The 14208-nt window shown below is 36.6% G+C and overlaps 1 protein-coding gene across 20 annotated transcripts in view; it reads left to right on the top strand.

Moving 5' to 3' along the window:
- BCAS3 (BCAS3 microtubule associated cell migration factor) overlaps positions 1–14208 on the top strand; it is a 726008-nt gene that overhangs the window by 257049 nt on the left and 454751 nt on the right. For all 20 annotated transcript variants that reach the window (XR_013177676.1, XM_077165018.1, XM_077165019.1 and 17 more), the window contains one exon: positions 3724–3857. Coding sequence is in view for 19 of the 20 variants with exons in the window: in XM_077165018.1 (XP_077021133.1) it covers positions 3724–3857 (134 nt within the window). In the remaining variant the exon portion in view is untranslated. The remainder of the gene's footprint in view (positions 1–3723; positions 3858–14208) is intronic.

Genomic DNA, 14208 nt, shown 5'->3' with positions numbered 1-14208 from the left:
TTGTTTCTGCAAAGAAGGTTGTTAAGATTTTGACTTTGATTACATTGGAACTATAAATTGCTTAATAACATTTAATTTCCCTCTTTTCCTACTTTATCAAGAAGTGGTGCTGGATTTATTTTGTCAGATGCCTTTTTCTACATCAATGGAGATGATCATGTGGTTTTTCCCCCTCATTGTATTAGTTATGTTAATGTGGTGTATTACATTAATTCGTTTCATTATCTTGGACCCACCTTGTATTCCAGGCAAAATCCCACTTGATCGTTGTATTAGTATGTTAAGCATTCCATTCCATAACACCAGAAATGGAATGGCTTTCAAAAACAAAATTTAGTAACTTACAAGTTTACACTTCTAAGGCCATAAGTAGGTCCTAAATAAGACATCCAGAGAAAGATACCTTGGATCAAGGAAGGGTGATCTGGGAAGGCATGTGGTTGATGTCTCCTGGTTCTTGTACCTGGTTCTGTTGTTTCCAGCTTCTGATGCCAGTGGTTTCCTTTCTAAGCATGTGGGCATTCACTTAGCTGCTCTGAGACAAAACTCTGTATTTCATCTCTTAGCTTAGCTAAGAGGGCCAGAGATTTCTTCTCTTTAGGTTCTGGCTATTTCTGTGAGTGCTTGCTTAGCACCTGGGCTGTTTCTGTCTCGATCTCTGAACGTCTTCATTGGCCTGCTCTGAACTCTCTTCAAAGTATTTCCTCTTGGGGACTCCAGTAACTAGTCAAGACCCACCAGGAATGGGTGGAGTCACACCTCCATCTTTTCAAAAGGCCACACTTACAGTTGAGCATGTCACATTGCCTTGGAGATAATCTAATAAAAAGTTTCCTCCTTGCATTATTGAATCAGGATTAAAGGAAATGGCTGCCCCCACAAGATTGAATCAAGATTAACATATGGGTTTTCTTTTCTTTTTTTTTTTACACGAGCAGGCACCAGGAATCGAACTCGGGTCCTCTGGCATCGCAGGCAAGCATTCTTGCCTGCTGAGCCACTGTGGCCCGCCCAACATATGGGTTTTCTGAGGTACATAGTAGCTTCAAACCAGCTCAATCACTGTGTCTCATTTTTTATATGCTGTTAGATTCAGTTTGCTGATATTTTCTTGAGGGTTTTTGCCTCTATATGCATAAAGGATATTGGCCTATAGTTTTCTTTTCTTTTCTTATCTGGTTTTGGTATGAGGATGATGTTGGCCTCATAGAATGAGTTAAGCAGAGTACCCCTCTTCAATTTTCTGGAAAAGTTTGAGCAGAATTGGAGCTAAAGTCTTCTTGGAATGTTTGGTAGAATTCCCCTGTGAAGCCATCTGGTCTGGGTTCCTTCTTTGGTGGGAGATTTTTTTTTTTTTTTTGCATGGGCAAGCACTGGGAATTGAACCCGGATCTCTGACATGACAGGTGAGAACTCTGCCTGCTGAGCCATCGTGGCCCGCCCTGGTGGAAGATTTTTGATTACTGATTCAATCTCTTTACTAGTAATTGGTTTGCTGAAATTTTCTATTTCTTCTTGAGTCAGTGTAGGTAGTTTGTGTGTTTTTAAGAATTTGTCCATTTCATCTAGGTTATCTAATACCATTGTTCATAGTATCCCCTTATAGTTCTGTTAATATGGTAGGGTCTGAGTTTGAAAACCAGTTGTTAATTTTAGATGTTTTCACATGGAAAAACAGCCTATGGTATGTAAGCCTAGAAGTAAGTTTTTACAGTAATTAAATTTATACATTACTTCTATTCAAGTATTGATGGGAATATATTAAATTCAGAAGAATTGTTTGAAAATTCACTAGAATTAAATCAAAGCGTGCAGTTATTTTATGAATGATACATCTGAATTCCTATAATGATTTCACTTTGACTCAGCATATCAGTCTTCATGTCTCTTAGTTTACTGGTGAATAATAGCTAGTCATTGTTCTTTCAGTTCGTATGTGCATGTGATAACCATAAAATTAGATAGGTGTTATAAATAGAATATAGAAAAAAGGTCAAACCTACTTAAGTTTCCAAGATTTTATAGCATATGCCCAGTGGAGTTTTGCTGGTCTTTAATTTTGCCTTTTTGGCTAACCAGATGATGCCCAGTTGAAAAGACTTATGTTCTTTTGAGGCCGCAAAAGCCTTAATGTTCAGTCTTCAGCTACCTCAGATTTTGGAGGACACCATGTACCATCAGCAGCTTCAATCACCACCCTATAAGCTGGTGCTCATCTATCAAACTTGAGGCCCAAAGTGAGAGAGAGCACGCTTCCAGATAAACATGCAGCAGTGCCTAAACAGCTAATCAATCTAGGCTTGCAGTTTCAGGCCCTATAATTAGCAGTCCTTCTTTTCCTTGTATTCCAAGATGACGCAAATGCTTTTTGTGGCTTGGCACCTCATTTGGGGTGTGGATTTAGTTTATGGCCAGGCCAAAGTCTGGTTTAGCATTCTGATGCTACATCAATAGTTCTCAAGTCAAATTTACTCTATATGAAACTTTCCTTTTATGTGTATGTGCTTTTAAACTTGAAAAAAATAAGCTCCAAACCCGATAAATTTAAATTATTTGTACTTTTGTGGATTGTGCTATCTCTTTTAAACACTGTCCACGGGATCTGATTTTCAAATTAATATTTTTTAAGCAGCCTCCAATTCTGGAAATGAGATGATCTATGATATTAATTTGATAAGCAAGGCAGTATTAATTGACAATAAATAAAAATGATCATCAAATATGTTTTTAGCAGTCTTTTTACATTCATAGATAAAGCCAGACTGTACAAGCAAAGTATGCCTCTTCTTTGGTATAAACATTTAGTGAATTGATCTTAAAACAACAAGCTTGTTTGGCTAATAAACAGCCTAAAGCTTACTCCCTGTACATTTTAAAGAGAAGGGAAAGATATAATTTTTTTTCCAATAAATAGTTTTCAGTATATTTTTGAGTCTCTGTTCCTCATCTCCATGAGGGATTGAATATGTCTTTTTCCATATAAACCAAGTGACTCCCTATTAGAATCTGTATAATTTCTGAGATTTGCAAATATTCCATGCAATGGAAGGAAACTTATGAGTTCTAGTAAAGATGATGGGAGTTGGAGAACTATCTCTATTTAATGAAATATTTCTCCACCAAAGTAAAAATTCAAAACACTTTTTCACTGGCCCAGTTGAGAGGAGATGGTTGCTTGGACTTTGAATTGACATTACCTGATTTTACCTGCCTTGCCTCTTCCTAGCTGTCAGTGGGTGAATTTCTTAAACTCTTTGTGCCTCTGTTTTTTTCGTTGTGAGTTAATATATGAAAAATACTTAGAATGTTGCCTATACATAAACCTGTGCATTTAGTAATTATTATTGTCAAACCCTTCTGCTTTATTTTGTTTATTATTGCTGATTCCACAATTTTCTGATTTAAAATAGACAGTCTCTTGGAGAGCCATGTATCATAATACTTGTACATGTAGTATTCTCTCAGTGCTGGCATACTGTTGTTGCATTAAGGTTTTGTTTGCACGTGAAAAGCATTTTATTTTAGTTCTTTATTTTTGGAAAGTTTCTTATGTTTGGGCAAATTTTCCCCATTGTTAATATTTTAAAGCATTATGTGTAGTTGGTGAAAAGATTTCATCCACATGCATAATCATTTTTCTTTTTTACCCTTTATGTGTATGTAAAAAATTAAATATGTACAAAACAACAAATTCCAAAGTACACTTTGTTTTTTGTCTTCCAGGAATGCTTTTAGTTACCACAGACACTCTTGGCCATGACTTTCATGTCTTCCAAATTCTAACTCATCCTTGGTCCTCATCACAGAGTGCTGTCCATCATCTGTACACTCTTCACAGGGGTGAAACTGAAGCCAAAGTAAGTTGTGTATATGTGTATGTGTGCGTGTGTGTAATAATATTGCTCTAGCTTTAGTAACCAAAGTCACATTCAAAATAAGTTGTGTACTTTTTAAAAAAGGCCTTCTCTTCGTGTAATGTGACATGTAATGTACCTGGTCATTTATATAACATTGACTCTTAATATTATTGAGAAAATATTGTTCTTTGTGATGAGTTGGTCAGATATCTAAGAAAAATGTTCCTACCATTTTTCAGCTAATAAATATACAAGCAGTTGGTTAATACCTTCTTGTTAAAAATTTCAGGCAATCTTGATATAAGAAAAGTTCTGTTTGTCCAGCTCTTCCCACTCTCATAGTAGTTTTTGCTCCAGAGAAAACTGCGTCTTTCATTTGCTGTTCTTTCTCTCGACGTTTTAATTCTCTTTCTATATATATTTGCCTGCATACATTCATATACTCACATATACACAAAAATAATTGAGTTTTACATTTGACATATTAGTATACCCAGTGGTATGTGTTTGGGCATATTACATTGTGTGAAGTATTTTGAGTCCAAACGGAGTTGGAGAGAGGAAGAGTTTGAAAGATTTGTTATACTCATAGTTCCCTGGGGAGAGAGCAACATGCCACATACGGCCACCTGGGGAAAACCATGGTCAATCACAAAGCAGAGAGAGCAAGCAGGAATGAATAGTGTCTTTTGTGGTTTCTGTGGAACGTATGTAAAGATAGAATTATTCCAGTGTGGGATTGGCTGAGTATATCTGACTGGGGTCAGAATTATAATAGAAGTTTTTGGTGGTATTTGTTCACTTGGGGATGTCTATAGATGTTAAACCAACAATCTCTTGAAGCTAGAAAATGTAGTTAATACATATGCTGGAGCTGTTTTACATTGGCTAATGAGAACCAATTATGCACATTATTCCCTAACTCTGCATTTGGTGACCTGATGTTGGTAGTGGGAAATCATACATGGTAGGAATATTTATATTGTAGAAATTGGAGTGTGTTTTTTTTCTCAGAAAGATATTTTAAATATTTACCTGCATGCTACTGCACACATCCACACATATACCAATCATATACACATATGCATGTATGCATATAATTTACTGAGCTACTGCATTAGCTACCATGATGCATTCTTCACATATATTTACTACTCTTAATTATCACAGGGCAGACATTGTAATATTATCTCAATATTTTAAAATCCCAAATGCACTTTTGTTTCCCTGAGCCTGTTGTTAAAGATTTACCAGTACACCACTGGATGTACTGTATTCTAAGGAAGATAGTCCATTAACCCAACATTAGTTTTTGACTAGTCCGTCCTTTTTCAACAGTCTAAAATACTGTTTATCTTAAATTTCAATAAAAAAGAATTACTACAGAGGAACTAAACATCTTATTATCTAGAAATCCATGTATTCATTATTCTGAAAATAATTCAATAAGATAATGAATTCAAAAAGATAACCAGTAGTTGATAGGGAAAACTTTTGTTTTACTGAGGAATTCCAGCACAGAAAAAGTTAGAATTTAAAATTACTACTTATGCTACCCTAATGGAATAATTGTCCTAGCCAGTAATAATTGGTGTTTGCTAAAACCATTACATGAAAAATCAATGGGGGTCTAATTAACATATGAAATAGGCTAACAGCTGAAACCACTGATGAATCCTAATATTCCTCAGGTTAAATAAACAGTGATATATTATTTGCTTTCCAATACAATGCTATAGGTTGGATGTACACAATATCATTTAAGTATTCTTGCCCAGCACCTTAAATTAAACCTAAATCTAATGGAACCTCTAGATATAATTACCACTGTAAAGGAATATCCAGGAATAGAGGAACAGGCTAAACAATACCATGTGAGGGAGTAATTAGCCAGCTTTAAGTGTGCAAAGTTTTGTCTTAAAAAGGTGATTTCTTCACAAATATTTGTCATGGGGAAAAGAAGTGGTGTTGAAGGGTTACAAAGATGGAAACTGTTATATTAATATAGGACTTTTCATAAATATCGTCCAAACACAATGTGTGTGCTTCATTTAAATCCTAATTCACATAAACCAAGTATAAAAGCAAGTATAAAAAGGTACCTTCAGACAAGTGGAGAAATTTGAACATTTGATTTTGAGAAAATACTGTTACTTTTAAAATAATGCAGTAATCATTTTCTCCTTAGGGTTCATGTTTTAAAATCCTTATTGCACGGTGATACATACAAACATATTTCCAGATGTCTAAGATTTGCTTTCAAATAATCTAGCAGTGGGGGATGATAGGTTAGGTAAAAAAGAAATAAATGACATGAGAAAATAGAGGAATGGTTATATAAATTATAAGAGATTAAGAGGTATATCAATAATTGTGTGGACCTCATTTGGACTCTGATTTAAACAAAGCATAGAAGATAAATTTTGAGATAATTGGAGAAAATTGAGCATGAACTAGTGTACGATATTAATTATTAATAATATTGCAGAGCATGATCATTGCATTGTGTTTTATTTTCAAGTCTTTATATTCCAAAGTCCTACAGATGTATCTATATGTGATACGTGGAATTTGTTTTAAAATATTCTGAAGAAACAAAGAAATAGATGAAATGCAATTTGCAATGTGTTAGTAATTATTGAAGTTGAGTGATGGTCATCTAGGTGGATCATTATACACTTCTCTGTGCTTTGGTGTATGTTCAGAAATTCTGTTTAAAAAGGAAAAATAAAATAAAGCCCTTCACCAACATTATGCTGGTTTGCCTGCTTTACTTTTATAATATGACATATTGTTTGTTTTTAAAAATATATATCAAGTATTCTTGGCCATTTTTTCTTTGACATGTTTTAGTTAGTTTTTTTTATAACTTTTTTTAAATTGTGAAATGGAACATACATGCTAAAAAGCAATAGATTTCAAAATACATTTAAACAAGTAGTTATGAAACAGATTTCAGTGTTTGGTATGGGTTACAATTCCACAATTTCAGGTTTTTCCATCTAGCTGCTCCAAGATATTGGAGGACAAAAAGAAATACGAATATAATGATTCAGTAGTCCTACTCATTTGTTAAATCCTAACTTCTGTGTTATACTTCTTCCTCTCCTTTGATCCTCTTCCCAATCTTTAGAGATATTTGGGTTATGCCCATTCTAATTTTTTCATATGGGATAGGGGGATAGAACTGGTTGATGTTCTTGGAGAGATTGGCCCATCTGGATTTCAGGACTTATCTGGCCTAGGAATCATCTAAAGGTTTTAGATTTCTGAAATTTAAACTTAGTGTGTGAAACTTTTGTAGAATTTCAGATAGAGCCTTGGGTGTTCTTTATGGTTAACAAGGAATGATGTTAGTTGGGGTTTGGCAAACCATGGCAATTAGCAATCTCTAGTTGAAGCTTGCATAAGAGTACCTCCAGGATAGCCTCTTGACTCTATTTGAACTCTCTTAGCCACCAATACCTTATTTTGTTACATTTATTTCCCCCCTTTTGGTCAGTAAAAGCATTGTCAGTCCCATGGTGCCAGAGTAAGACTCAGCCCTGGGAGTCATATCCCATGTTGCAAGGGAGACTCACACCCCTGCATGTCATGTCCCACCTAGAGAGGAGGGTAATGATTTTACTTGCAGAGTTGGGCTTAGAGAGTCAGAGGCCACATCTGAGCAACAAAAGAGGTTCTCTGGAAGTAACTCTTAGACATAAGTATAGGTAGGCTTAGTTTCTCCACTGCAGAAATAAGTTTCATAAGAGCAAGCCTCAAGATCAGGGGCTGGGCCTATTAACTTGGGAACCCCCAACGTTTGAGAAATTATCAGGCATTTCCCAGGTTGGAAATTGTGCTGGTTTCAATCTGCGTGTAATCCAGAAAAGCCATGTCCTTAAATCCTCATTCATTTAAACCGAATCCTCATTCGGTACTGCTGGTTGGAATCTTTTTTATTGTTTCCATGGAAAGGTGACTCTGCCCATTCAAGGTGGGGTTGCTTACTGGAGCCCTTTAAGAGGGAACCATTTTGGAAAAAGCTAGAGAGCCACGAGAGCCACCAGAACCCACAGAGCCCCGGGGAAACCATTGAAGATTTGTGGAGAGAAAGCTAGCAGACATCGGCATGTGCCTTTCCAGCTGAGAGAAAAACCTTGAACTCACTGGCCTTCTTGAACCAAGGTATCATTCTGTAGATGCCTTAATTAGGACATTTCCATAGCCTTGCCTTAATTCGGTCATTTTCACAGCCTTAGAACTGTAAATGTGCAACTTAATAAATTTCCCTTTTTAAAAGCTGCTCTGTTTCAGGTATATTTCATTCCAGCAGCTTGCAAACTAGAATAGAAAGCTTAAGAGTGCCAATTTTCTTATAAGTATTTTCTACTTGTCCTTTTGATTCTGGCTTATTTTGTACCACATAATGTCCTCAAGGTTCATTCACCTTGTTGCATGCCTCACAACTTCTTCCTTTCTGTAGCCACACAATATTGTTGCATGTATATACCACAGTTTGCATTTCTGCTTCTCAATCATTGTACCCTTCATCCACATCCATCCATTGGGCATCATGTATAATGCCCATAATAAACAGTCCGTGTCTCACAGTGTCCTCACTTAGTTGTATAATCATCATCACTCAATTTTAGACAATGTTCAATGCTCCAAAGAGAAAAATAACAGATAAACACACCAAACTCACCAAAAAGAAAATCCAAACCTCCCTGTGACTCTTGTCCCTTCCTCCCAATTATTTATCCCTAGTATTGCTGTGGTATTGGTAATGTCTTCCTGTTAAATATAGGTCATAGCACACAATAATAGGTTTCCCCCTATACCCCTCTATTATTGACTTTTGTTTTTACAAGAGACAAGCCTTTGAAGTAGTTCATGTGAAGATTTATTTATATTTATAGTGTTAATCAGCGAGTTACATGGCACTATACTATGAACAACTATATGCCAACAAATTAGAGAACGTAAATGAAATGGAGTATTTCCTAGAAACGTGAAAAATCTATGGTAATTCAAGAAGAAATAGCAGACTTCAAGAAACCAGTCTCAAGTAACGAGATTTAATCAGTCATCAAAAACATTCTCACGAAGAAAAGTCCAGGGCCAGATGGCTTCACAGGGGCACTTTATCAAACATTCCAAAAAGAACTAACCTGCTCACACTCTTCGAAAAAATTGAGGAAAAAGAAACATCACTTGTTTTAGTGTGTTAAATATACCAGTAACAGAATGGCTTTTAAAAAGGGAATTTATTAAGTTGCAAGTTTATAGTTCTAAAGCCATAAAAATGTCCAAATTAAGGTACCAGCAAGAGGTTACTTTCACTCAAGAAAGGCTGATGTTATTCAGATTGCCTCTGTCAGCTGTGAAGGCATGTGGCTGGCATCTGCTGTGGTCTTTGGCTTCTGGACACCTCTGTCAGCTGGGAAGGCACATGGTAACATCTACCAGCTTTCTCTCTGATCTTCTTCAATGGCTTCCCCAGGGGTATTTTCTTTCTGCATCTGCAAAAGTCTCTGATGGTGTGGGCTATAAAGCTTTTTCAAAAATGTTTCCCTCTTAAAGGGCTCTAGTAAGCAACCTCACTTTGAATGGGTAGAGAGACATCTCCACAGAAACCACCTAATCAAAAGGTCCCACCCACAATTGGGTGGGTCGTATTTCCATGGAAACAATAAAAAATATCCCACTCAACAATATTAAGAAAGGATTAAAGGACATGGCTTTTCTGAACAACAGTTTCTAACTAGCACATTCCACACTCTGGACCCCCCAAAGGCATGTTCTTTCCATATACAAAATACATTCATCCCATCACAATATCATAAATACTTAAACCATTTCAGTAATAATACAAATACAATACGAAGTCAGAAATAGTATCAAACATCACCAAAGTCTGTGAAAGGCAAAATTCTCCTTTAGGGAGCCAAGATGACAGCTTAGTGAGGAGTGGGATTTAGTTCATCCTCCAGAAGAGCTAGTAAATAGCCAGGAACAGTATAGAGCAAGTGCTGGAGCCACATCAGTGATTGGACACACAGCGTACTCCAGTCTGGACAAGCTGGACCGGCTTTGAGCCCACCCGGAACCCTGCAGGGCTTCTCAGGCTCCAACTGTCCCAGTAATAGGCAGAATTAAGCTTACTTGAGAGTTTGTCTGGAGGCCATGCCTTCCCCAGGACAGGAGTGGAATCCTTCCTTCAAGGAATTCAGACCCCAGGATCTGGAAAACTGAAGTGATTAAATCTAGTCTATAACCTCTCCTCTGTCTCAAACATTCTCCCAGCAGGAAGAATCTGAAGTTAAAGGTACCACATCACCTTATGCTGGGGAGATCTGCAGGCAGACAAGTGCCACATACCTGGCAGGATAGGACAAACACAGAGTCCAAAGGCTTCATAGGAAAGTCTTTCAACCTGCTGGGTCTCACCTTCAGGGAAAACTAACAGAGGTGATTCTTTCCTCCTGACAGGAGGCCAGTTTTGTCTGGGAAAATCTGACTGGGGTCTATAAAACCCAAGTAGACACTCCTAAGTGGGGGGTGGGGGGGGGGAGGGCAGAAAGGCACCATATAGGCAGGGAAAGAAACAAGAAAACGAGAACTGAAAAATTCTGATTTGTTAAACCAAACCTAAGCTAGAGGTCTAGAATAAGCTGAACTGAATGTCAAAGAACAGATAGACAACAAAGTCATCCAGAAAGAAAATCCTAGGTAAGAAAAGAAAAACAATCTACCGAATAAACTAATTAAGAAAATTAAATACCTAGATGCCATCAAAAAATAACAAGTCATAGTAGGAAAATTGAAGATGTGACCCAGTCAAAGGAGCAAACCAACAGTTCAAATGAGATACAGGAGTTGAAACAATTCAGAATGTTTGAACAAACATGGAAAACCTCATCAAGAACAAATCAGTGAATTGAGGGAGGATGTAAACAAGGCAATGAACGAACAAAAAGAAGAAATCAAAAGTCTGAAAAAACAAATGACAGAACTTATGGGAATGAAAGGCACAGTAGAAGAGATGAAAACAACTATGGAAAGCTACAATGTTAACTTTCAAGAGGCAGAAGGGAGGATTAATGAACTGGAGGATGGGACATCTGAAATCCAACAAGCAAAAGAAAATATAGGGAAAAGAATGGAAAAATCTGAGCAGGGACTCAGGGAATTGAATGACAACATGAAGCACATGAATATATGTGTTGTGGGTGTCCCAGAAGGAGAACAGAAGGAAAAAGGAGGAGAAAAACTAATGGATGAAATTATCACTGAAAATTTCCCAACTCTTATGAGAGATTTAAAATTACAGATCCATGAAGTGCAGTGTAGCCCAAATATGATAGATCCAAATAGATGTACTCCAAGACACTTACTAATCAGAATGTCAGATGTCAAAGAGAAAGAGAGAATCTTGAAGGCAGCAAGGGAAAAGCAGTTCATCACATACAAGGGAAGCCCAATAAGATTATGTATAGATTTCTCAGTAGAAACCATGGAGGTGAGAAGACAGCAGTATGATATTGTGGTAGTTAGATTCAGTTGTCAACTTGGCCAGGTGAAGATGCCTAGTTATATTGCTGTGGACATGAGCTGATAGCATGTGAACCTCATCTGTTCTTGATTACATCTGCAGTCGGCTAGGAGGCATGCCTGCTGCAATGAATGGTGTTTGACTTAATTGGCTGACATGTAAATGAGAGAGCCCAACATAGCATAGCCAAAGCAGCTCAGCATGCTTCATCTCAGCACTTGCAGCTCAGCCAGGCCTTTGGAGATGCAGAAAGAAATCACCCCAAGGAAAGTTGTTGGAACCCAAAAGGCCAGCAGAGACCATCCTGTGCCTTCCCATGTAAGAAAGAACCTCAGTTGAAAGTTAACTGCCTTTCATCTGAAGAACTAACAAAATAAATCCCCTTTTATTAAAAGCCAGTCCATCTCTGGTGTGTTGCATTCTGGCAGCTAGCAAACTAGAAAAGATAAATTTAAGATACTAAAAGAAAGAACTTGCCAACCAAGAATTCTACATCCAGTAAAACTGTCCTTCAAAAATGAGGGGGAAATCAAAACATTTTCAGGCAAAAAAATTACTGAGAGAATTTGTGACAGAAACTGGATCTGCAAGAAATACTAAAGGGAGCACTAGGGACACTTAGGAAAAGACAAAAGAGGAAAGCGTGGAGAATAGTGTAGAAATAAAGACTGTCAGTAAAGGTAAAAAGAAGAAAAATTAGATATGACATAGAAAATCCAAAAGGCAAAATGGTAGAAGAAAGTACTGCCCTTACAGAAATAACACTAAATGTTAATGTATTAAACTCCCCAATCAAAAGACATAGACTGTCAGAGTGAATTAAAAAACAGGACCCATCTATATGCTGTCTACAGGAAATGCATCATAGACCCAAGGATAAACATAGATTGAAAGTGAAAGGCTAGGAAAACATATTTCATGCACATAACAATCAGAAAAGAGCAGGAGCAACTATACTAATATCTAATAAATTAGACTCAAATGTAAAACAATTAAAAGAGAAAGTGAAGGACACTATATATGAATAAAAGGAACAATTCAACAAGAAGACAGAACAATCATAAATATTTATGCAAAGCCAGAATGCTCCAAAATACATGAGGCAAACACTGAAAATAGAAATAGACACATCTACCATAATAGTTGGAGACTTCAATTCCCCTCTCTTGTCAATGGACAGAACATCTAGACAGGATCAATAAAGAAACAGAGAATTTGAGTAATACAATAAATGAACTAAATTTAACATATTTATAGAACATTACACTTCACAACAGTAAGATACACCTTTTTCTCAAGTGCTCATGGATCATTCTAAAGGACAGACCATTTGCTGGGCCACAAAGCAAGTCTCAATAAATTTAAAAAGATTGCAATCATACAAAACAATTTCTCAGATCATAAAGGAATGAAGATGGAAATCAATAATAGGTAGAGTGCCAGAAAAATTACAGACATACAGAGGCTCAACAATACATTCTTAATCAACCAGTGGGTCAGGAAGAAATTACAAAAGAAATCAATAAATATCTCGAAGCAAATGAAAATGAAAACACAACATATCAAAATTTATGGGATGTAGCAAAGGCAGTGCTAAGAGGGAGATTTATTGCCCTAAATGCCTATATCAAAAAAGAAGAAAAAGCAAAAATGGAGGAATTAATAGTCCACTTTGAAGAACTAGAGAAAGAACAGCAAACTAACCCCAAACAAGCAAAAAGAAAGAAATAATGAAGATCAGAGCAGAAATATATGAAATTGAGAACATGAAAACAATCGAGAAAATCAACAAAACCATAAGTTGGTTCTATGAGAAAAACAGTAGGATTGATGGACCCTTAGTGAGGCTGACAAAAAGAAGAAGAGAGAATATGCAAATAAATAAAATCAGAAATGGAAGAGGAGACATAACCACTGACCCCACAGTAATAAAAGAGGTAATGAGAGGATACTATGAACAACTTTATGCTAATAAACTAGACAATGTAGATGAAATGGATAACTTCCTAGAAAGGCATGAACAACCAACTTTGACTCGAGAAGATATCGATGACTTCAACAAACCATTCAAAAGTAAAGAAATTGAATCAGTCATTAAGAAGCTCCCCCAAAAGAAAAGTCCAGGACCAGATGGCTTCACATGTGACTTCTACCAAACATTCCAGAAAGAATTAGTACCAATCCTGGTCAAACTCTTCAAAAAAGTTGAAGAGGAGGGAAGCTTACCTAACTCATTCTGTGAAGCCAACATCACCCTCATACCAAAGCCAGACTAAGATATTACAAGAAAAGAAAACTATGGACCAATCTGTCTAATGAATATAGATGCAAAAGTCCTCAACAGAATTCTTGAAATCAAATCCAGCACTACATTAAAAGAATTATACAGTATAACCAACTAGGATTCATCCCAGGTATGCAAGGATGGTTCAACATAAGAAAATCAATTAATGTACTACACCATATCAACAAATCAAAGCAGAAAAACCACATGATCATCCCAATTGATGCAGAAAAAAGGCATTTGACAAAATATAGCATCCTATCTTGTTGAAAACACTTCAGAGGATAGGAATAGAATGAAACTTCCTCGACATGATAAAGGGAATATAAGAGAAACCCACAGCTAACATCATCGTCCATGGGGAAAAGCTGAAAAATTTCCCCCTAAGATCAGGAACAAGACAAGGATGTCAACTATCACCATTGTTATTCAACATTGTGTTGAAAGTTCTAGCCGGAGCAATTGGACAAGAAAAAGAAATACAAGGCCTCAAAATTGGAAAGGAAGAAGTAAAACTCTCACTGTTT

This window comes from Tamandua tetradactyla, chromosome 6 (genome assembly GCF_023851605.1).
Source record: "Tamandua tetradactyla isolate mTamTet1 chromosome 6, mTamTet1.pri, whole genome shotgun sequence".
Taxonomy (NCBI): Eukaryota; Metazoa; Chordata; class Mammalia; order Pilosa; family Myrmecophagidae; genus Tamandua; species Tamandua tetradactyla.
Note: the sequence above shows the minus strand (reverse complement) of the source record. Positions and strands in the feature narration are given on the sequence as shown.